Here is a 22827-nt window from a genome sequence, read left to right on the forward strand (position 1 = left end):
GCTGGATTGGTGTTTCATAAGCTTTGATATAAGCTATATATAGCTGCTCACTGTAGCCATAAACCTACAGTGAAAAACAGGCGGGCATAGCAAAGTCTTTGGGCTGAAGCTGAGCGTGAAGAAGGAATCTGGGTTCTGATCATACTGCTTCTGACACTTCAGAACTGGCTGGCGCTCACTTTGGCTCAGTTACAAATTTATAAGGTAATTCAGATAAACTGGAGGCTTTACATGCATTGAAACTATTAAATTCTGTGTTTTGCTTAAATGTAATGGAGTAAGAGTACACTTTCACTCTGAAGTTCATAAGCTCTGTGTTGGTGATGGTATAGCCAAGCGTTTACTGTCTTTAAATGTTTGTTCCACTGATGCACACCTTTATGAGTCTAATCACCACTCTTAAAAATCCACATCTTATTTTCAGGGTTATCTTTGCTGACTTAGTTTTCTCTTGCTAGACTGTAGTTGGCTTCTTTATGCTAGGGTAAGGAACTACATCGTAACTGAACTGGTGTTGTTGTATATGAATGTAGGATTTTTTTCTGATCCTCTCTTTTTAAGCTCTTCAGATAGCAATTTAAACTTTTTTTCAGGCCAAGAGATCTTAAAAGCTCCTGTGCTGTATTATTTTAATGATTCTTAAATCCTTCCCAGTTTATCTTTTTTTAGTGCAGATAGATGCAGTATTCTACTAGTGTCCCAAGAGACACATGCAGGGGTAATGCTGCTTCCATACTACTCAGTGTTGTTTGTTCAATAAAATTTAGTCACTAAGAGGAGAGGGTTTGGTTATTCACTGTGATCTCTGAATTAACATTTTATGATGGACAGCTTAACATTTAAGGCACTGATTCCTCTGGGGGAAAAAAAACCCTGTTCTGGTTCAGCATTAGTGTCAGAGTGTATTATTGTAAGACACAATATCTGTATACAGTGTGTAACTAAGAGTCTAGACTTTCTCAGTTTCTTTTTGTAGCCTAAGCTTTTCTCATGTTTTGTTGGGGGAAGGAAGACGGGTAAGGAATAAGGTCATCCTAAGTACAATCCAGCAGCTTCTCCTTAGCCCAGGCTAATGTACATCGAAGCTACAAGTATTTGCGCTTAAAATAACTGTCTTGAAAGAATCAAGTAACTGCTTGCTCAGAGTTTGTGTGGGGCATTTGACCACCATTATTTCTCCATAAATTCTTGTGAGCCTCCTCAGAATGGCATAACTTAAATTTTCATGTTGCATGTCTTGGCTGTCTTGTGATGGATGTATATGTCAAGACCTGTCATCCCAGGAGTACCTCCTCTGCCTGGGAAAAAAGCTTACCTAAGATGCTGCTTGTTCTCTATAAGTATGCAGATAGTGAAACATAAGGCTTAAAATTTTCCTTTTGGAATAACTTATGAAAAGGTCACCTTAGATCAGTAGCAAAACTCCAAAATCACTTGAAAATGGGTAAGTCCGCATTCTTCTTGCTGTGATGCAGGACAGCTGATATGATGAAGTAAATTGGTACTGAACTCACCAATGTCATAACTAGCACCATTGCCGTAAATGCAGCATTGTGTATTTTCTGAGAACGGTAGACTTCAATCACAGTGGCTGGAACTTTCTGCTTCATGAAGAAGGGATCTTAACACTGGCTGAAGGAGTTCAAAGGGATGCTGTGTCTTTTGGAAAACACACACTTTGGTGCAGGGGTTTCTACTGTTGCATATATGGCCATGTTTCCCACTGACTTCTGTTGTCCTCCACAGTGTAGTCCTTTTCTCATTTTTTGGTTTTTAATGTGAAGCTCACTTTTCTTATGTATCAAATAAAAGCTCAAAGGCCAAGTTGAATAATCCTTTTTCTTCCCACTCAAGCCAGAATGACTTCTTTTGTCTTGCCATTTGTGTCTCTGGTGTTCAGCTTGGGTTGTAGTTACACAACGTGTCAAAGGCACATCAGTCTGCTTGTAACTGATGGGGTTTGTTTAAGGCAAGCCAAATAACTACCCAAAATATAGGTAGACATGGGGTTTACCAATAAAGCTGCCATCTTGTTTTGGATTTATGATTCCTTAATAAAACACGTGCAGGTGAAATAAGATTCCTTTCATACTTTAGCATAACAGCAATTAACTGTCTACTACTTCTTGCATAATTACTTGTTCTTTCTCTTAGGGTTTTCAGAAAAGGATGCAGATGAAGTAAAAGGAATTTTTGTTGATACTAACCTGTACTTTCTGGCTTTGACATTCTTCGTAGCAGCATTTCATGTAAGTGGAGAAACTTTGGGGTTTAGGAATTACAGCATATGAAATAAAAAAAAAAGGAGTGGGAGGTGGGTTGAACTTAAATTCATTTATTGAAAACTGTTCTTGGAAATAGTAATTTCAGTAGAGCAGTAGAAGAGGTTTCTGGTACAAGTGAGCTGTATTTCCAGTACCAAGTTAATATAAAAATCTCAAAGAAGATAGAAATATGAGATAACTAGGTATAAACTTAAGTCTTGACTGAAATGGAAAACATTTAACTTCATTATCATCACTTTTTTTTTATCTGAACCAAAGCACCCAGAATTAATATGCCTGTCAACATGGGTTCACACTTTCTGCTAAGCTGAGTTATCACAAAGTTTACTGCTGCAGTGGCATAGTGCAGGCACCAACAGTAGGGTTTGAGTCTCTGACTTCTCACCCCTGGAGAAATTTAGAACAGCTGATCTAGATTACTTAAAAAAATAGTTGCTGTAAAGGGCAGAGCTTGTGGCTCTAGGCATGGTTGGTTGTTGTTGTGTCTCTCTGTCAGCATTGTGTGTGTCTTGGTTTAAATATGAATCTTTGTTTTAATGAACAATTTTTTTAGACTTAATTGTTCTACTTTGAACATTTTTGTCATCTACAATTCTGCCTAATACAATTCCCATATTCTGAGATAGATGAGAACTTGCTGGGCATGTTATGTTTCTTTATACTTACATTACATGCAATTAATTTGGTTGGAAACCCTTACACTTCCCAGCCATTTTAATTTTTTTTTTTCAGTTCAGTTTATTAGGTTGTAAGATATTTGTAGGCTGGGACTAGCTCTGCTGATGTGTTTTTTCTTTTGTGTATCACTTGCCCAAATTAAAAAAATACACTTTTTCATTAAAATTCTCTGACCCAAGAATTTCTTGAATCTGCCTTTTTTTTTTTTTTTAAGACAGTGAATGCTTAAAGAAAATACTGAAAAATATCCTGGCGGCCAAAAGGGCAAACCACGTTCTGGGGTGCATTAAGCACAGCATAACCAGCCAGTCAAAAGAGGTGATTATCCCACTGTATTTAGCATTGGTGCAGCCTCACCTTGAGCACTGTGTGCAGTTCTGGGCCACATAATTCAAGAAGGATGTGAAGGTCCTTGAATGCTTCCAGAGGAGGGCAACAAAGCTGGTGAAAGGGCTGGAAGGCATGTCCTATGAGGAGTGGCCAAGGACTTTGGGCTCATCTAGTTTGGAGAAAAGGAGGCTGGGGGGTGACCTCATTGCTCTCTGCAGCTTCCTGAGGAGGGGACATGGAGAGGGAGGTGCTGATCTCTTCTCCCCGGGATCCAGTGACAGGATGCGTGGGAATGGTTCAAAGCTGCGCCAGGGGAGGTTCAGACTGGACATTAGGAAGGATTTCTTTACCGAGAGAGGGTGGTCAGACACTGGAACAGGCTTCTTAGAGAGGTGGTCAATGCCCCAAGCCTGTCAGTGTTTAAGAGGCATTTGGACAATGCCCTTAATAACATGCTTTAACTTTTGGTCAGTCCTGAATTGGTCAGGCAGTTGGACTAGATGATCGTTGTAGGTCCCTTCCAACTGAAATAGTCTATTCTGAACAAAAATACTGAAAATTCTGGAAAAAATACTCAGTACAAGTAAATTTAGTGCTAAAATGTCCTTGAAGTTCAGATCAACTTGGTGATGAAATAGAGAGGAGAAAATTACTTGCTGTATTTTAGGAATTTTTAAAAAACTTTGGTACTGTCCAAGTCTAAATTGACTATCAATTCAATGCAAAGCACTTTGAATCTAATTTAGTGTGGCTTTCCCTGGTCTGTCAAGAAGGTGAGCCATTCCTCAGGGTCCTCAGTTCTTCATCCTCTATCATGCGTTACCCTGTATTGGGTCGCTAACTTTCTTTACCGGCTGCAGCATTGTAGTAGTAGCAGTACCTGGAATTCCTCCTGTCATTTTGCACTGCTTTTGGAGCTTGGGCTTCTAAATCAGTTTTTCTTTTTAGCTTTTATTTGTGGTATTTAATTTTTATTTTCGAGGCTTCTAAAACAGGTTTTTCTTGCAATTCCATCTTAAATGCATTTTTAACAGTTCAGCTGGTAGTCTTTAACTAGTGCACGTTTGAACAAATGAGTGTGTTTCTTGCTATTTGCAGCTTCTCTTTGATTTCCTTGCATTCAAAAATGACATCAGTTTTTGGAAGAAAAAGAGGAGCATGATTGGGATGTCTACAAAAGCAGGTATGGGCCAGAATGCAAAGTGTTGTTCATGTGCTATCTAATATATACTGTGTGGTTTTTGTCTTACTCTAAGTTGAAACTTTGTAGATTCACCAAGATGGCAAAATGAGATGTGTTTGTGTATGAAAAGAAGGTGGCTAACACAGGCTGGTAACTTTGTTAGCATTGTGCTCAAGTATCACTTGCTTTTAAGCACTTGTGTCACTTCTGAGGTTTTGACAGTCTTACAATTGAGAATAAGTTTAATACTAAGTCAGTCACCAGATTTTCTTTGCTGAAGGAACAGAAAAATACTTCAGGAAAAGAATGAGGACCAGAAAAAATCCTGTGGGTGGAGAGAATGTGCTATCATGGGTAATGCTGTGCTGCGAGTCCCATGTGTTCCTTGTAGATAACTACAGGTTCCAAAATGTTTGGGAGGGAAAATGCTGTAGTGTAACGCTGTTGTTTGATTTGGGCTTTGGTGTAAACAGGAGCAGTAGAATCTCCTGGGGGGGAAGAGCATGGGAGGGTTTAGTTGACTTGGATATAGGAAAGATGAGAGAAACATAGTGGTGTGACATCCTGCCAAGCCTTCCTAGAGACAGATGAAGGTAGTAGCCGGCCCTGGATGCTTGAGGTTTAACATACCACTCCCCAGCCTTTTTTGTTGTGCTAATACTTAGTGCTTGTTTTTCTAATAGATTTTTCCATGCTGTTTATAAACCAAAATGATAAACCTGGAGTCACTTGACCTCTGAGATTATCCCTAATTCTATCATATATACAGATTGATTAAAATATGTGAGGAATATCAATACCAGGAAAAAAATCAGGCATTCTAAATTACGATGAACAGCAACATGTTTTTCTCATGTGGAAAATCAGTTTATCATCTTCATTGGAGTGTCTTTGTTTTTGTAAGGCATTTATACTGCTGTTGGCATATCTATGCCAAAAGGTAGTAAAAATTCAAAATGATCCATGAAATTTCAGAATTAAGTGTTAATTGCCAGTTTTAAAAGTGAGTAAAGTCAAATTGGACAGACTGAGTGACAAAGGGTTTTTTTAACCTTACTGTCAAAGTATGTGTCTTCAGTCTCCAGTAATTGATGGTTCCATCCTCTCTATAGGAAGCCTTAGTTGCCTTTCTGGCTGTATTTCCTTCTTGCCCTGAGGGAGAGGTGCGACAGGCAATTGCTCTGGAATGGTACAGTGTAGTTGTTGATGTCTGAGCGTGTTGTAGCTTTTCTCTCTTTCTGTTCCTGCTTAGGGGATGGATATTAAAATCTAAGAATTAGTTGGTAGACACCTATAAGCATCCAAGGCTTAGCAAAACCTGAAAAATAACCCTAAAATATATTTCCTAACACTTACAAACATTAAATTAGTTGTATGAGTTTCAAAGGCTGACATTACATTACCTCACAGCCTTTCAGCTTCCTCGAGACAAGAATCATGAACATAGTTCATAATAGTACTGATACATTGCTGAATTGCTGCAGTACAGAAGTCTTCCTTAAATATTCTGATTTCCTTTCATCCTTTGTGATAAGGATTTCATAAAATGTTTTTGTTCCTTATTTGCCTGGAGGTATACAGATCACTGGCTGTTTCTAGGACTACTTGATACATCAAGATGTATATAGAAGTTCATGCTTAAACTGCATAAGACAATTATAGTAAATAGGCCAACAGTCTTCTGTCATCTCAGCTGTTCATTTAAATATTAATAAGCCTTTTGTTTTCATTTTTTCTATCCAGTGCTTTGGCGGTGCTTTAGTACTGTGGTAATATTTCTTTTCCTTTTGGATGAACAAACAAGTTTACTGGTACTGATCCCAGCAGGCATTGGTGCAGTGATTGAGGTGAGTTCTTAAAGCCCTAAAACCAAATACCAGTATTTGCAGCAACATCCGTAGTTTATTGTAGAAAAAGAATGCTAAGCTAGTTACTGGAAAAGTACTGTTGTTGTAGTATGCTGTCTTAGCAGCATTGCTTAACTGGCTTTCAGTGGTAGAGGAGATTGTGTCCCTTTATCAGATTACTAAACTATATGTATCAGGCTTTTCTGGGATGGGCCAGCTGGTATTGCGGAAACCAAACACAGAGTTATGCTGAGGTTCCTTCCTGTCGCATCACCTGATAGGCATCGCTCCTGACCAGGCATGTATAACCATGTCAGCAAGCCTTCATGGAAACATTTGTCAAAGAGCAGGCTGTGTGCCATCAGACAGTGCCGCAGGTCTGCAGCTTTCTCCCTGGGCGTGACTGAGGTGCTTGGGGAAGGAGGAGCCTGCTGGCTCTGTTCATTATTCCAGCAGATCGTATCCAGTCAGTGGGTTGCAGGTACTGCTTAGAAGCCTACTTTATGTGTAGTAAAGCACATAGTCAGCAGTAATGGGAAGGGGAGATCTCTCTACCTAGCGTTGCTTGCAGATCTAATTACTTCTCAGTATTTAAAAATAAGTTCAGGACTCGTGAAATTTTTGACTACACATCTGTTACAGTTGCAGATAATCCCTGTGGAAACAGAACAGTTCAGAATTTTTAGTTGGTGATTAAATTGTTGAATGCAAAGTCACAAAGCGATCCTTAAATTTCAGCTTATTGTATAAGAAAGATTAAGGTCTTGCAAAAACTATGAATGGTAGCGTCCTAAATAGTACCATTTCATTGACTGTAACCTTATTTTTTAGTAAGTTGAGCTTTTAAGTCTGATGTATTTCTGTGTGTTAAGTTTTCTGTATCAGATTTACCAGTGGTTTTGTTCCTATAAATAGCAATTTAGTCTTGTATTTCAAACTTTCTTTAGCTGTCTGAAATTTTAACAGTTTCAGGGATAAATATATATCCCTATAAATATGATGCTCCTTTTGTAGAATATCTTTTATTTTGATCCTGTATCTAAATAACTAAATTTTAAAAAATCCTTGAATCTAAAGACTTCAGAAATTCAAAAGTGTCAAATGATTTAAAAATGTATCGGGTCAAGAAAAATTATGCTTTTGTTTGTTTCTAGTGGGGAAGAAGAAATAGCTCTGGTCTCTAAATAACTTTTTTTTTTTTTTAAGAAGTTTTAGTGGAAACCAGATCAGGCATGTATGGTAGGGTAACAGGAATGATCAACTATGCTACAGGATTTAAGTTAAATTAAAACTGTTAATATTTTGCATTTCTCTTTGATAATGAAGATGGATTTCTCAGTTGCCACTACCTAAGCACAGGCAGATCCAAATCTCATTTGGTCATTGTGCCTGTCTGAGGTTGTTCTTGGAGCTGCCCAAAGATCTGTTACATACATCTCTCTGAGATCTGTAGCCCCTATGACTGTTTGGCTCCTATCTTCTTTTTCATGTGCCTTATTTTCCAGTATGTTGCTTTTGGATTGGAGGCTGGGGGAACTGGGTTGAAAGGATTGTATAGGAACGCTGTGTGGGACACTTAAAGGGAGGGGAAATGTTCTGTAGGTTCTGTTGAAGTAACATATCTCTCCTCTCAAGTGATGGTGAGATAACATGGTTGTCTCAAGGTGAGAATGAACATGAGGACTATACATCTCAAAGGAATTTGTCTGCTGGGAAGAGCTTTTTCACAACTTGTTCTTAACACCTGTTACTCATGCAGTACTAATAGTGACATTGCTTCTGTAGTAAGTAATTTTCTCACTTGCATCAAAGATGACAGTAAAGGATCGTCTTTACTGTATTGCACTTTCTTGTTTGGAAGATATGATGGATGAGAAGAGAATATTGGTATATCTAAACTTAAACAAACAAACCTTGTCCACAAAAAGCTTAATGGAGCGTAGCTCTCCTGGTGAGCTTACTCCATTGGCTAAGTTGTTGAATCTGTATAGCAGAGTGGGTACATGAGTAAATTTTCAGGTGCACTGAACCTTTGGTTACATTAGGGTCAACCTGTTGCAGCAATACAGTAAGTAGCCAGACAATTCAGTGGATTCACTGACTTTTGCTTGTAGCCCACTACTGAAATGTAATGACCATGTAAGTGCCCACTTAATTACTGTTAGGAGTTCTGAGGCATGTTCATCTTGCAGATCCCAGCTGACCTCAAAGGCCTGTAAAAACTTGCTTGGCAGGTGGTTACTGGAGAATTCTCTAAATGTTTGACCTGGGGTTCATGCTGGTGCTGAGAGCAGCTAACCCCCACCTAAGCACTGCAATCCAGATATCCTGGAAGGACTACATTATTTCACTTAAAGTACATCATCTGATATGGAGACTTAATAGTGCATGCTCCGGATGTTGTACTTCTCTGGTGACACAGCATTTGTTTTGTATAGAGATGCAGGCAGTGTGCTGCAATCATGCTGTTGCTGCTTTATGCAATGGGTGCTTAAAATAGATATTCTGGGGTCTTGATTCTGAGTATCTGAATCCTGCATAAGACATTCCTTTGGATAACTCTTTACATGCTCATTTTGTTTTTGCTAATCACAGCTCTGGAAAGTGAAGAAAGCTTTGAAAATGACAATCAAGTGGCAAGGCTTGAGACCCAAAATTCAGGTATAGTAGACATTGGCCTGTCAATGATTACACTCTTGAGCTTTCCATCTCTTTTCAGGTCACTGTGCAACTTGGCTTTCAGTGAAATGAAGATTAAAAAAAAAAAACGATAAAAGTTTCCTATGTACATCTTCTCTTTATGGATGACTTAATCCAAAAGCTAGATGAGCCTTTTCAAACTTATGAATTTCTTTGAATTCTGTAGAAGAAAAAGCTACTTGTGTGTATTTATGGTGTGAGAAACTTCAGAACTCCTCTGTCAGTCCTGCTAAATCTTAACAGGTGGGACTGTGCTCCTGCCAGTGTGCTGGAAAGGCACTCTTAACTGGCATCATGATTTGAAGTAAGAAACTGAATTTTTCATGAAGGCGTAGGTATAACTTCTCCATTGTGGAACTAGTAGATGATGTGACAAGTTCTGGGGACAGGACAGTCTTTGACAAATCCTCTTGGTAAAAATTTAAGTTCTGAGACTGTTTGCAGGATGTGCAGAGGAACCTGGGATTCAGATTAACACTTGTTGAAGTACAATCTCCATTGAAAGTTTCCCTTGTTGGTAGGAGAAACAGTTGTCTAACCTTCAGTGTTTACTTCACAAGAAGTACTGGGTTTTTGTGCTGCTTGAAGTGTATGCATCTTGAGTAGCTCATAGCTCCAGTTGTTCCTTTATCGGTATTCAAGGAACTGTGTTTAAGCAGTCACAATTTCTGGAGATGTGGAGATAATGCATAACTGACCTCTCTTCATGCATGAAAATGGTTATGGTTTTTAATAATGGCTTCCTGCATCTGCCAGATTCTTAGCCACTTGAGTTCACTTTTGCTTTGTGAACTCTGCTGTCTCAACAGCACTTTCCTAAGCAAAGAAGTCCTGGATGTTTGGTGTAAAATATGAAGGGAAAAATTAAAGTTTTTGCCTACCCTGTATTTGGGAGGCTGCACAGGACATTTTTGTGACTCTCTTGTATAGAAGCTTATAAGAACTTTGAACTGTTACCTAGCTTAATGTCTAAGCAGTTTAGTTTGCAGTTTAAATCTCGGTTTAGGGAGTTGGACAGCAAGTGCTTTTTCCCCGAGTTCTGACTTGATTATACATTTTATATGTATTGCAGTTTGGTACATACAATGACTCTGAAAAGAAAACTGAGGAGTATGATACCCAGGTAAGAGCGAATCCTGTGACTTCTGATCTATTAAGTCTTATATATGTGGCCTGCTGATTGACTTGTTTCATGCTTTATTGCTACACGTGCATTTTCCATTTTTTCATAGTTGTCAAGTGGATCATCATTATGTGGATGATCAGATAGTGAAGATTCATTCTAATAATTTATGAAAAGAAACAGTGAAAGAGTTGTTTGTTAGCTGAATCTGGTTGAAACATGTCTCTGAGAAGCAGAATTGCAAGTGACTTATCTGAAGAGAAATATCTTAAAGGGTCTTCATTCACAAATTTGAAAATTTATATTTGTACTTTGTTATTTATACTGGAGGAATGTTCACATGCTTCCTGATTTCTGAACGGAGTTGAAGAAATCAGGAAGTTAAGCAGAGAGCTACTCTTAGACTCTGATCTTCATGCTGCCCCTTGTTGCTTATGCTCTAAGGTCCTTGGTGGTCTGAACTGAGCATTGGGATTGTCACCACCTTCTCTAGAACTGGAAGCATACTGGAAATAATAGTAGACATTTGGAAACAGGAAAAGATTTTCAGGAAAAAAATTATATGGCTGTCTTTTAGTTAATGCCATGACAAATCTGCTGTACATAAAATGTAAGCTAACAAACTATTTTCATTGTCTACTAGGCTATGAAATACTTGTCATATTTGCTCTATCCATTGTGTATTGGAGGTGCAGGTTACTCCTTGCTGAATGTCAAATACAAAAGGTACTGTGAATCTATAAACGATCTTATACAGAATTGAAACATTCCCCATTTCTCCCATATTAATTAACTGAAGATGATGGGTTATGGAAATCAGTTATTTTATTTTGCTTGATTAATAAGCTAGGAACCGGAAACTTCCTTGTTCTCTGTGATCTAAAGCTTAAAAGTCTAGCTGTTTTTTTAACATCCTGTAAGCTACAGGCTGTTGTATTTAGCAAGTAACTTGGTATTACTGTAGTATAGAATTCAATAGCTGACATACACAAGTAAGCTGTGAATCAGAAGAGGAGGAAGAAAGCTGCCACTGATGTTCAGAGAACTGATAAGGTGACAGGAGAGATGAGAGGAATTCAGTGGTTAAACCTGTCCAGTAACAGAGAGAAGCAAAAGCTGTCCCAAAATTATTTGCTCTGACCAAGAGGTTAGAGGTTCCTCTGTTCCTAAATATGATAGCTAGGATAGCAAGCAAGCAAAAGCGTTTTTAAGAAAGGGCTCTCTTCCTTTAGAGTCAGGGGCTTACAGCAACATATTGATACTTCAGCAAGAGCTGAAGACTCAATATTTCATGAAAAGGTGAAACTTCTGTCCACCTTCACGCAAAATAATACAGCTAGTTCATTTTGTATCGGAGAGACAGAAGCAAGTATGCAGCCATAAGACTGTGTAGTAGAAAAATCTGCAAGTGCAAGCATGGTGATGGCCATGTAGACATATTTTTAATAGTCTTTAGGCCCCGAAGGGATGGGAGGGAGAGCAAGCAGTAGCTTAAAATAACATCAGAAAGAGCTACTGTTGCTGCATACATGGGCTGTAGCACTTGTACTAGCAACTGGGGCAATTTCTGGGCTATTAGAAAAATAATTTTTTCAAAAGGTTCTTGATGTAGTAAGGAGCTAACAGCTATGCAGCATTTAAAAATTCTGCTTTTCTCACAAAATTCTTAAATTCATTCAGTACTGCAAAATATTATATGCTAGGTGTTCTGTGAGCTGTAGCTTAAGAAAGTGAAAACAATGGATACCATAGAATTTTTATCATTGTTGAATCTATTTGTAAGGAAATATGATGGAACAAGTAGTCTTAACAGTGGATTATCCTTTAATCTTGGAGGCATTTTCTGATGCATTTTTTAGATGCTTGCGGATTAGTGAAATGCTGCTACGGCTGTAACGTTGCTATTAACAAGTCACTAACACAGCCTTGCAAGTTTAATTTTAAATTATGTAACCTGAGCATCGCAATTACTAGCTGTTCTTACTATCGCAAGCAGAAGTATGGAATTTGACCACTATCTGTAACGCTACTGTTATGTTGCTAAGATTGTGCTCCATTGAACATCTGGGAGGGTTTTTAGATGTAAGAAGGGGAAAATGTAGATTCTTTGTATTTACTTTTTTCTTTCTTTTTTTTAAGTGCCTACTATAGTGGTTTGCACTGAATGGTATTTGTTGTTTGAAATTTGATAAGTCCTTACAGTGCCATATTAGGTGTCTCTTTAGTATTTAGAATACAGTGTTACCTTTGCGAGCCTTAATACAGTCAGGGTTCAGTGCGCAGTATTATCTGATGTCATTTTGGGTGCAGAAGTCTTAGAACATTCTGAAAAAGTATAAAAGCAGTTGATAAAGCTCTGCAAACTTGTTGGATGCACTGATAAACATCCTTTGCTTAAACTGTTAGCACCTTCTCTGGAGCCCTTCCTAATCAAAGGAAGATGCGAGGTATTTAGTTCTTGTGTAAAGTAATTCACAACATAGCCACTTCTTGGAGTAGTCAGCATAGTTATGTGGAGGATGTATTACAGGTATATATTTTTGGCTGAGGTGAAAAAATGACTGGACTGTCGTCTTTGTTTGTAGCTGGTACTCCTGGTTGATTAACAGCTTTGTCAATGGTGAGTCCCTTATGTTTTCTTTTTATTTCATATTTCTACAAATGGAGGCCAAGACTCAAAAGTAGAAAATTAACTACTATCAGCTGGATCAGTGTAATATAGAGCAATAACTTGACTGTAGATTCCAAAATTATCACAGTGATTGAGAAAGGGAGAAGAATCAACCCAAAGTGAAACAAAAGGATGAGATGCATCTTCTCTCTTTAGGAAAATGAGTATAAATCTCTAATTGTGAAAGTATAGTTGTGTGGTGTCCTTCTATTGTGCATTTGTCTGTAAGTTTTCCATCTTTTATCTTCAGGAGTGTATGCTTTTGGTTTCCTATTTATGCTGCCCCAGCTGTTTGTAAACTACAAGGTAAGATTGAAAAGTGATAAAAACCTACTTTTTTAGTCTATTCTTCCAGAATTTATTACAAATTGATATTTTTAATCCTAGATGAAATCTGTTGCACACTTACCGTGGAAGGCTTTCACATACAAAGTAAGTAAAGCTCTAATTTAAAGATTGGTGCAGTCATTTTGGAAATAGTCTTCTGTGAGAAACAGCTTAGTATTATGTAGCTTAAGGCTGACAGTGCTTTGTTTGTTTTAAGAACTAAACTGACAGTAGAACCAAATTTGTTTGCAAATGTCTTTAAAAAAATAGAAATATTGACTTCCATTTTTCATAATGACTTCCATATGAGAATACCTGTGTCCTAGTTTTGATGATGATACTGTTTTTTTTCTACTGTCAGTTGTCTTGCGTGGGTGCAAATGTTGGTCCTGCAAATAAACTAATCAGTCTCAATTCAATACATTATTTTAGGAAGAGAGAGATTATATTAACAAAGGATAGTTCTCAAGAAACAGATAGGACCACTAAGAGACCTTATTTTGGCAGGTTCCAGGAGCTACCAGAGACTGAAGTAATGTACACACTGTTCTGTGCTGGGGTGGTAATTCTGAGCTTCTGGGCAGTGTAGTGACAAATGTGTGGTGGGTTGTTACACAGTGGAAAGGGGGCTGTGGTGTCCCCACTGCCTAGACTGCCCCTCGTAGGAAATAATGCCATGCTATAGCAAAGCTTAACACCAGACCTTGGAGAGGGGAAGGTAAGTTTATTTCAAAACAAAGTCAACTTATTAACGCTTTGATACCTGCATACCCACAAGCACCCACATGTGTGTCTGAGTGGTTTGTGTAGTATTCAGGCACCAAGATGGATGTACCTGAGTATCCCAGTCAGGATTCCTTGCGCTGATATGGAGGACAAGGGACACCCACTGTTGAGTTCCTATGTCTTCTACGTCCTTCCTAAATCAACAGCTACGTGCTAGTTTTGTTCTTGTACCCCTAAAGAGCTGATAGTATTTTGACTCCAATCCTTTCCCACCTCTGTGAGTCATTAGGATTTTTGTACTGTCATTTGTTTTCCTGATCATTGTGTCCTGAGAAGTCCTAGATGGATGTGCTGGGATCACCAAGACCTTGATGCCATCAACATGTGCCATGTTTTCTTCTGCTTCCACTCATAAATGCTTTCATCTATTCTTCCTTTGTGCTGATGTATTACAATTCTCCAGAACATCAGTACTTTACAAGAAACAGTGTTAAAAACTGCTCAAGACATGGTGTCCAATTCTGAACAGATGATCTGGAACAAAAGAACTAAAGTCTTAAAATTTGAAGTGCCTTTCATAGCTTTTCCATTTCTGTGAGCCTACAGCAATAGCCCAACTTTCTGGTGCCTTAATATTTCTAAGGAATCATGGGGATTCAATCTAGGAAAACAGATTGAAGTATAGCTGATAGCAGAACAGCAACTAAACAGTGTTCGATATGGAAATATAGTCAAAAAATAAAAAAACATCTAGTGTTTCAGACATATACTAGGCAAATCAGCATGTTTCTTAATAGAGGGGAGTAAAAGGTATATTAGTGAAGTAATTTCACAATTTTACTTCAGCAACAAATTACAATAACTGAGCAGAGACATCGGCAGTTAAATAGACAACAAAGGGACAGTATTCAAGCAAGTAACCTTTAAAGCAGCAGAATTCTCTTGCTGAATAGCCTTTTCTTACAGAAGCATTTGTGGTTCTTGTTAAGATGCCAGAGGCTACCCACAACAAAGGCTTGTGTGTATGTAGAAAGAAGTATAGGATGTTTTCAGTTATGTTTAACTTATTGGTCTTTGGAGGGGGTAATTTCCTTTTTCCTAGTGGATACTTAAAGTTGCTTGCTCTCTTCTGCACTTTGAAGAGTGGAAAGAATAGTCTGAGGTCTCCTCTGCGATTGTTGTTTTAGAGAGCTTTGGTTTTTTCCTTAATTTGAAGTCTTTCCTGTTTTGGAAGACCTTGGCAAAAATGAAGATCAGTCTAACTTTCCAGTTTCTGTAGTCTTTATGTTTATGCTCTTTATACTTATATGAGGACTACCTTCAAATGAGGTAATCTCAAAAGAAAACTAGCTAGACTAAAGACTGTTAGATGGGCCTGCCTTGATGCATTCAATTTCAATGGCTTATGAGGACTGCCTAAGTGCCTGAAGGATGGAGCATTTAGGTCCTTTCGTGTTTGTAGGATCACTCACTTGGGTGTTGACTTGGAAAGGCTGCCTCTTCCAACTTGCCAAGTTTTTTTTGTTCCGTGACAAACCTGTGCACAGGCTTGAGAAGTGCCGTCCATATTCTTTGATCACTTTGGATTGATGGATTTGTTTTGACTTGCCAGGAGGAGCTTTCCTGTTGTAACTAATCAGAACTCTTTCCTGTCCAACACCCCCATATTCTGCTGCTGCTTTGTTTCATCCTATAAACATTGGTTCATTTTGAAGAGTGAGTCCGTCTCTGCTTAGAGAACACATCTTTTTCCCCCTTCTTATGGTATGGATTAATGTACAGCGTACTAATACTGAAAGGAGAAGCCATGTTACTGACTCTGTTAACCCAACAGTGAATATTCTTTGCTGGATTTGTTTCCTGCTGTTTTAGTGAGTTGAAACTGTTTATTGCACCATATGATGAGTACTAGAGCTGGTGCACTGTAAGAGCTGATTTCTAGTCCTCCCTGTAGGCTAGAGCCAGATCCAGAGGAGTTGCCCTTCTGTTTACTTTCTTTACCTTCTCTGACAAAATATTGTTGTCTTTGCATGCTCGGAGCCTGTTTGCCTTGCTTTCCCAGCAGATGTCTGGAATTTGAACTTTCTCACTCAGGAAGAAGTAGTGAGAAAATATTTCATTATTGCTTCAGAAACAGAACCTATAGTATGCCTAGTTGAGTGGAAATGGTGTAGAAAATTATGTCTCGGATAAGGAATGGATGATTACTTCCAGGAGAGCACTGAAAATATTTTAAAATCTCTCCAAGGCTGTCAAGTTAATGTTCTTAAGAGCAGTAAATTAACAAGTTTTTACACAAATTTCAAATTCCAACAGCAAATGAAAGTGAACTGACATTTTTGTAAATTTTAAATCATTTGAGTAATGAATGAATAAAAGTGTTTTGCCAGTTTCTTTTAAAGATTTCACTGAAGTTGAATCCATGTTTTTTCCCTCTCTTGACCATACTCATTTACCTGAAGTAGTACTGCTTCCTTTTTACTTGTAACTATAATTGTGTGGTCTGGAGTAGACAGCATGGTCTTCATTAAAAGAAAGCATTTTAATGTTTGCATTAATTAGTTTTTCAGCATAACCCTTAAGTATTGTTATAAATATGGAAGTAGTTTGTGTTCCTACTGAAAAGTATAGCTCTAGGAAGCCTGTTTGCTGTAGCTTTGTATGACAGATGACTTCCTTCCTTCACAGCCAACTGAAGTATACTTCTGTTTTATTTGTAGGCATTCAACACCTTTATTGATGATATATTTGCTTTTATCATCACTATGCCAACATCTCATAGGCTGGCGTGCTTTAGAGATGATGTCGTGTTCCTGGTCTATCTTTACCAAAGATGGTATGCCTTTCTTTAATATTAATCAGAGTTTTTACAACGCTGTAGATGGTTGCAGTCTTATTGCTATGAAGAACTATGAAATGGTTTGGGATAGACTTGAAGCAGAATTTTTATACCATAGTAATATATAGTATGGTCTGGATAATGGTAGTTGTGTATATGCCTAGTGAAGAGAATGTTGAGCAGGGGATCCTGAAAAGGAGATCTCAGTACAAATAAGAGGAGCAAAAGTGTTTTCCCATAACTGACAGTATTCCTGGACCTTTTTTTAGCATGCTAAGAGAGTAATCAAGAAATTCCTCTTCTCGCAGCACTCACAGAATTTTTGTCAGTTACCCCTTCTCCCTCCCCAAAACTGCAGTTCTCCTTTTCAGCAGATAGTTTCACATTTGCAAGTTAGAAAAAAAAATTAACCTGAAACATGAGCACCTGAAGTAAGGTGAAGGAGAGCAATTCTTAAGCTTGTATTCACAAACCATCTTAGGAGTTTCTGGGCTTCTAACCCTTGCTGAGGGGCTACATGCCTACATATGCTCAATATCTGAGGTGTGCTTTCAAAGTAGCTCTGCAAGGCACTAGCAAAGGATGTTTTCTGATGAGGGATTGCCCTCCTCTGCTTTCCTCTTTATCTAGTTTCCAAACACAAGTTATCAGGTTCCCTTGTAAGTTGAGTATCTGGCAAGTTTCAGATTCTTTAAGTAACTAAAATCAGATGGGGAAGAAGGCTATATGCAGTAATCATTGAAATATTGTTCATAAGCTACAGAAAGTGTATTCTTGTTTCCAAGAATAAATATTTAGATGTGGAGCAAACAAGAATTTTAAGCCTAGTTCACATTATACCAGAATATATGGATGTGTATATATAATCATTAATACTAAATGCGAACTTTGGTTTTAGGTTTATATAATTGCACGTAAGTGTAGTAAAATAGGTCCCCTTCAAAGGTATTTTTCTAGAAGTTAAGAGCTCAACAACTTCTGATAGGGGCTGGACACTGGGTTCAAGTTTCAGAGGTATCCTGGATTGCTTGAGACCTACTCCAGCCAAGCTTTAGGGGAGCTAATACATCTCTTAAGAGTCCCTGTTATGAGACAACTGGTTAAGTCTTAATGTGAAGAAGCTGATATATCTGTAGCTAATCTTTAAAACTGTTGGGGTTTTTTTGCCACAAGTGGGAATAGAGAATATGATGAGAAAGAAATTAACTTTTAAAATTAAGTAGCACAGAACTGCTTAATTCCTCCAGGTAGCAGACAATATTGTAATTAATCATTTGTTTTTTCTGCCAGGCTTTATCCTGTGGATAAGAGCAGAGTGAATGAGTATGGAGAATCTTATGAAGAAAAGCCAAAAAGAAAAGCTCATAGAGAATAACTAAGAATTGAAGAAGATTCTGACCCCTGGACTCTTACTGGCTTCATGTATTATCTGGTCTTAAGGAAGGAAAAACTTATTTAATAAGAGTATTTTTAAAGCTTATGACAGAACTACATGGACAATACATCTTCTATATTGCCAAAATCTAGTTTTGATATCCTCCTATTTCAAGATCCTCTTTTGTCCTCACAAGGTCCACAGTCTGCCAGATGTCATTAAATAAACTTCCTGAATTTAAACTTCTCTTTGGTGAAAACCTAATTGTCCTGACTGTTGTAATTAATATCCAAATCTGCGTTTTTAAGACAACTCGCTAACTGGAAGTGTGGTGCCCATGCCACTAGGCTATGAAAAGTGAAAAAAACAAGCCAGTGTGTTACAGCAGAATTGAGCATTATTGCCAAACTGGAGGCTGTCAAAAATAAAATGTATAATATTGGATTATATGCTAATTACAAATCATTCTCGTTTGATAATGGAGATAATGGAAATTCTAAAAATCATTATTAAACTTGTAAGTTGTATGTGGGCATTTAAGTTCATGGCTTTAAAAAAACTGTGTTGGAAATACAGGATGAGAGAGATGGGGTTGCTGAAACTCAAATTCTGCCACGTTCTTAGCCCACAACATGGCAGAGGGTTTCAGTTGTCTTAAACTGAACAAAGATGTGAAAAAAATGTAACATGATTTCTTTCAATATGTATCCAAGTTTATATAAATCCTTCTGCATTGTTGACAAACCTGATTTCTTGGCATAGCAGGTATTCATATAATGCAAATCATTGTTATGTGCTAGGAAAGTCTCTTAACACATCTTAAATTCTTCATCGTGTGGTACCCCAGTGATCTACTAGGCCAATTCTCTCATGTTTCAAAGGGAGTAATTCCTTGGTCTTTCCCCTCTCCTTCCCTGCCCCGTTGTATTTATAAGATGAGACACACATCATTCAAGTGGGATGATTTTGTTCAAATACAATACAGGTTCAACAAACTACCTGGATACAGAGGGAAAAAAACAGCCTGGTGAAGAACAGCTATCTTCTTTTCACGCAATTTAAAATCCATATTCCGTGGGAACAGTTCATTAAGGGAGGTATTTTGATCTGTTTCTTTCAAATTAGTAAAAATAATTAGGTTGAATTATTATACCAAAATTCAAACTTCACAGCTATATCTAGAAACCATGATTCTACTTTTTTAAAAGCAAGTTTCTTAGTAACAGTAAGGGAAATATAAGAGTGCATTCCTTTCAGCAGCAAATAAAATGCAATTTAAAAAAAATTCAAAAGGCAGAATTCTAGTTTCCAATTCTAGTTTTGCCTTGGTCAGTAAGTTTACAAATTAACCCTAATGATTCTTAAGTTTCTTTATTAAATTGCATGCTGTTTGTGCAAGGCTATTTAACTTCACTTTGTCATTGACTGAAAATATTAATTGAATAACTTTGAAGAACACAGATCTACTCCTATAGTCTGTAACTACTTTATGAAGTGGGTTTTATCCAGTGCTGATACTGCAGAAGTCTGAACGTATAAATACTTGGGTCCCAAAAAGATACAGAAACGTGCCTAACTTCTTTTGTCACAAACAATAGTCTTTCCTATACTGAAGTCCTCCTTACATGCTACTGGCAATGGAAAGGAGTCATCTTGTACCTGGTTTGGATTTGTTTGGAAGGAGCTTTTTGCTGTTAGGCAAACTAATTTGGGACTCCTATTTCATAATAATAGTTAAATGTAAGTGTGTGAAAATTTGTCCTGATATAAATAATGCATATAGCAGAATCCCTTTTTGTGCCATTTCAAGACAATCAAGTTATTGGTTCTTCTAGAATAGCTTCTCAAAGTCCAGAGTACCATATTTGGGTATTTCTAATGTTTCATCACTCATTTTTGTATGTAGCTGTTGACAAATCACTCTTGCACCTTTACATGCTGTGAGTTTATTGGTCTTCTGTCTTGCATTTCTGATGACAATGACCACATAACATCATATACAGTAGTCATAAAGAATATAAAATTAGAACATTTTAAGTCTTTAAAATGAGTGAGACTTTCCTGTTCAAGTCATTGTTTTATGCATTCCATTTCCAAATAAAAGACTTGGCATACGGGATAGAGAGTTACCTTTTGTTGTTGGAAAGATGGCAAAAAACTATGTAAGCAGTGTGACTTTGGAGATATTAAATGAGATGTTTTAACTTTCCAGTTGTGGAAATGAGATCAGCTTAAAACAAAAATGTGGTTCTATATGCGGTTAATGCAGAAGAAACACTTCCTATATATAAAATGTCATTGAATGCATTGCAGCTCATGCCGCATTATCAGTATCTGTGATCTATTTAAGAGTTCAAGAGTAACTTTAAAACTTCCTCACTTCTAACAAGGTTAACTGTGGTAAGCAACTTGGTGACCATCTCATATTCTCATCTTCATTAGGCTTGTAATGGCTTTGGAAGTTAAAAGATGACAGTGATTTGGGGTGGGGGTGGAGCTATTTTAGAGTTAATTGGGCAAATTGTCGTATGCTTCTGGAAGATACTCCTGCACAGTACTTAGTAGTGCATAATAACATAGCCATCATGATTCTCTAAGGACGTAAGTGAAGAAAGGCAGCTGACAACTCTCTCTCTGGGTGTACACGACCAGTGGCTCAGTGCCTCTTGGCTGTGTTATGGAGACCCTGCTGTACTCCTGCCCAGTACTTCCAGTTCCGTACCGTGCTCTTTCCTGCTCATCTTCACCTGCTGCTGACTGTGTTCTCCAAGAGGTCATGTTCTGCCCTTACGTCTTTTTACTGGGGCCATAGGGCTAACAATGACAAAGTGGGCAGCAGCACAGATGGTTTTTCTCTTGGCAGCAGAGCTCAAAAAGTGTGCTCTGCTCTGCTTCTGTTGCTGCTAGAGCAGGTGCTGTATGTGTTGGTGATGTGTAGACTGAGCACAAGTATATGTTCCCTTTTGATACGGCGTTACACTCCAGTAATTGTCAGCTCCAGCATTTACACCTCAGCGCCAGAAGCATTAAGACAGATAATTCCGTAATTTGTCTGCTTTTAAACATCACATTTTCCAGTTTTTTCATTGGAAGACAAATCTCATGTTGAGGAAGTGAAACATGACCACTTACTAGTAATACCGGTCCTCTTTATGTTACAATTTATGGCTTTTCAATACTAAAATAATCCAGGTGTGAAGGGACCTCAGGAGGATATCCAGTACCAGCACAGCATCTTCCCTGCCCCTTACAGACTAATCAGGCTTTCCTGACAGTGCTGTGTAAAACCATCTGAGTGAATAGATCTAGCTGTAGGACTTGAGAAATAAAGCCAGAAAGACCCCAACTTTCCCAGATGCCCAACACCAGTCTCCGACTGCTTCCCTTCTTACACTGGAAGAGGTTTGGTTCTGTATCTGTGAGGATCCATGCACTTTTCCAGTGGTTGTAGACACATTTAAGAATTTCCTCTTAGTACAGAGGGGGAACTGTGATGTCTCCCATGTTTTCATCCCATTTAAAAAGGGTAGAAAGGATGACCCTGGGAACTACTGACCTGTCAGCCTCACCTCTGTGCCTGGGAAGATCATGGAACAGGTCCTCCTGGAAGCTATGCTAGAGCACATGGAGGACAGGGAGGTGATTTGAGACAGCCAACATGGCTTTACCTGCCTGACCAACCTAGTGGCTTTCTACGAGGGAGTTACCACATCAGTGGACAAGGGAAAAGCAATGGATGTCATCTATCTGGACTTCTGTAAAGCCTTTGACACGGTCCCCCACAACATCCTTCTCTCTAAATTGGAGAGATATGGATTTGATGGATGGACTGTTCAGTGGGTAAGGAATTGGTTGGACGGTCGCATCCAGAGGGTAGCAGTCATCGGCTCAATGTCCAGATGGAGAACGGTGACGAGTGGTGTCCCACAGGGGTCCATACTCAGACCAGTGCTGTTCAATATTTTCATCAATGACATTGACAGTGAGATCAAGTGCACCTTCAGCAAGTTTGCAGATGACACCAAGCTGAGTGGTGCAGTTGACACGCCAGAAGGACGGGATGTCATCTAGAGGGACCTGGGCAAGCTGGAGAAGTGGGCCTGTGTGAACCTCATGAGGTTCAACAAGGCCAAGTGCAGGGTCCTGCACCTGGGTCACAGCAATCCTCAGTTTCAATACAGGCTGGGGGATGAAGGGATCAAGAGCAGCCATGCAGAAAAGGACTTGGGGGTACTGATGGACAAAAAGCTGGGCATGAGCCAACAATGTGCACTCGCAGCCCAGAAGGCCAACCATATCCTGGGCTGCATCAAAAGAAGTGTGGCCAGCAGGTCGAGGGAGGTGATTCTGCCCCTCTGCTCTGCTCTGCTCTGGTGAGACCTCATCTGGAGTACTGCGTCCAGCTCTGGAGCCCCCAGCACAAGAAGGACAGGGAGCTGTTGGAGCAGGTCCAGAGGAGGGCCACGAAGATGATCCGAGGGCTGGAGCACCTCTCCTACAGGGACAGGCTGAGAGAGTTGGGGTTGTTCAGCCTGGAGAAGAGAGGACTGCGAGGAGACCTTATAGCAACCTTCCAGTACTTAAAGGGGGCCTATAGGAAAGATGGGGACAGACTTTTTAGCAGGGCCTGTTGTGACAGGACAAGGAGCAATGGTTTTAAATTAAGGGAGGGCAGATTTAGACTGGATTTAAGACAGAAATTTTTCACAATGACAGTGGTGAGGCACTGGAACTGGTTGCCCA

The 22827-nt window shown here is 38.7% G+C and overlaps 1 protein-coding gene across 1 annotated transcript in view; it reads left to right on the forward strand.

Annotated features, from left to right (window-relative positions):
* Positions 1–18330, forward strand: part of CLPTM1L (CLPTM1 like) — a 29535-nt gene extending 11205 nt beyond the window's left edge. The window contains exons 7-17 of the mRNA XM_072852949.1: positions 2155–2249; positions 4392–4476; positions 6220–6323; positions 8919–8984; positions 10096–10146; positions 10790–10872; positions 12732–12766; positions 13068–13123; positions 13205–13249; positions 16591–16706; positions 18000–18330. Of these exons, the coding sequence (XP_072709050.1) occupies positions 2155–2249; positions 4392–4476; positions 6220–6323; positions 8919–8984; positions 10096–10146; positions 10790–10872; positions 12732–12766; positions 13068–13123; positions 13205–13249; positions 16591–16706; positions 18000–18084 (821 nt within the window). The 3' untranslated portion in view covers positions 18085–18330. The remainder of the gene's footprint in view (positions 1–2154; positions 2250–4391; positions 4477–6219; positions 6324–8918; positions 8985–10095; positions 10147–10789; positions 10873–12731; positions 12767–13067; positions 13124–13204; positions 13250–16590; positions 16707–17999) is intronic.
* The last annotated feature ends 4497 nt before the right edge of the window (positions 18331–22827 follow it).

Source organism: Ciconia boyciana, chromosome 2 (genome assembly GCF_034638445.1).
Source record: "Ciconia boyciana chromosome 2, ASM3463844v1, whole genome shotgun sequence".
Taxonomy (NCBI): Eukaryota; Metazoa; Chordata; class Aves; order Ciconiiformes; family Ciconiidae; genus Ciconia; species Ciconia boyciana.